This window comes from Otolemur garnettii, unplaced genomic scaffold (genome assembly GCF_000181295.1).
Source record: "Otolemur garnettii isolate 467f Iridium unplaced genomic scaffold, OtoGar3 scaffold00044, whole genome shotgun sequence".
Lineage (NCBI taxonomy): Eukaryota > Metazoa > Chordata > Mammalia > Primates > Galagidae > Otolemur > Otolemur garnettii.
In genome coordinates this window covers 10,880,625-10,882,554 of record NW_003852439.1, presented here as the reverse complement: position 1 = coordinate 10,882,554, position 1,930 = coordinate 10,880,625, and the positions used below count along the sequence as shown (strand labels likewise).

At 43.9% G+C, this 1,930-nt stretch overlaps 1 protein-coding gene across 2 annotated transcripts in view; it reads right to left on the bottom strand.

Moving 5' to 3' along the window:
- DNAJA3 (DnaJ heat shock protein family (Hsp40) member A3) overlaps positions 1–1,930 on the bottom strand; it is a 35,774-nt gene that overhangs the window by 24,821 nt on the left and 9,023 nt on the right. For both annotated transcript variants that reach the window (XM_003790941.3, XM_012805806.2), the window contains exon 3: positions 1,045–1,245. In XM_003790941.3, the coding sequence (XP_003790989.1) occupies positions 1,045–1,245 (201 nt within the window). The remainder of the gene's footprint in view (positions 1–1,044; positions 1,246–1,930) is intronic.

Below are 1,930 nucleotides of genomic sequence, written 5' to 3'. Positions count from 1 at the left end.
AAAAAAAAAAAAACAAAAAAAAAAAACCTGAAAATGTTCAAGGGACAATATTTGTACATGATACCTATAAATAGCTTGAATGATCCACAATCATAATGGAGATCATAAACTATTTCCCCTCTGTCTTCAACTTTGACACATCTTACCAAGACTGAAGAAAGAAGAGGCCGGGTACAGTGACTCACTTAGCACTCCAGGAGGTGGAGGTGAGAGGATCATTTGAGGTCAGGAGTTGGAGACCAGCTATGCAAGAGCAAGACTGTCTCTACAAAACCTTGAAAAAAGGCAAGGACTGGTGGCTCATGCCTGCAATCCTAGCACTCTGGGAGGCTGAGGCAGGTGGATCTGGAGCAAGACCCCGTCTCTAAAACTAGCCAGGTGTGGGAGCAGGCACATGTAGTCCCAGCTACTTGGGAGGCTGAGGCAAGAGAATCACTTGAGCCCAAGAGTTTGCTGTGAGCTATGATGCCATAGCACTCTACTGAGGGTGACAAAGTGAAAATCTATCTCAAAAAAAAAAAAAAAAAAACACCCTGAAAAACTAGCTCTAGGCATGGTAGTGCACATCTGCAGTCCCAGATACAAGGGAAGCTGAGGCAGGAGGATTGCCTGAGACCAGGAGTTTGAATTTTCAGTGAGCTACAATGACACCACTGCACTCTAATCCAGGTGACAGAGCAAGACTCTGTCTCCAGAAACAAAAAAAAAAAAAAGAAGGAAAGAGGATTGGCAGTGTCTCTCTACTGGAATGAGTTCTCCTAAAATAACATAGCAGGCTCTAGATAAAACACTCACACCCTAATTATGAACTCTCCAAGACTTAGATGTTGCCCGATTAAGCAACTGTTAAGAATATAGTCAAAATGGATGTACTCATCATTACCTATAGGATTTTTCAAATATTGAAATTATTTCCTACCAAATGGCTGCCTTAAATCAGATCATTTAAGCTGTTTTGCCTGCAAAAGAAAAACTGATAAAAATCTGTTTGTGTCACATGTAACAGCGTATAATTTGAATAATTCTTCAAAATGAGCAACTTACTTCCTGAGGCTGATCAAATACACCCTGGAAATCTCCAAAAGAAGATGATGAGAACTCCCCGAAGATCTTCCTAAACAGCTCCTCAGGGTCAACAGTGGGGCCTCCCCTCCAGTAGCTCTGCCCAGAGCTGCTGGCCCCAGGATCAAAGCCAGCAGAGCCGTAGGCATCATACTGCTTCCTCTTTACTTCATCACTCAAAACCTATGACAACAAGAGGCAAAGCAATCAGATGCTCCTGGGTCTTCATAGGCCCAGGAATAGGCAAGTGTTCACACCAAGTGAGTAGTCACAATGTTACTAACTACTCCTGTGTGCAAAAATATTCTATGAGGTTCTATGGGTAGGACTGGACTGCAACTTTAACACTTTGAAGAGGATCAAGACTGCTGCAATTAACTCTAAGCATAGGGCTTGAAGTACTTTTTATAAGTCACATGAGGCTGGGCTTATGCCTGTGGTCCCAGCTCTTGGGAGGCTGAGGTAGGAGGATTGCTTGAGCCCAGGAGATCGAGACTGCAGTGAGCTGTGATTGTACCTAGGTGACAGAGCAAGACCCTGTTTCATAAATAAACAAACAAACAAATTAATAAATAAAAGATTTACTGAGTTGAGGCTATTTTTACATGTGGCTGTCTATTCCTGTTGATATATGGACTATACATATACTGAAGCCCTTCAGGAAGGTTGAAGCCTGGAATGAAGGTCCACTTTCAGATAACTCAAGTCAGTAGACCTTCACCTAAGTTGGCGGGTTCGAATCTAGCCTGGGCCTGCCAAACAATGACAGCTGCAACCAAAAAATAGCTGGGCGTTGGGGCGGGCGCCTGTAGTCCCAGCTACTTGGGAGGCAGAGGCGGGAGACTCGCTTGAGCCCAGGAGTTGGAGG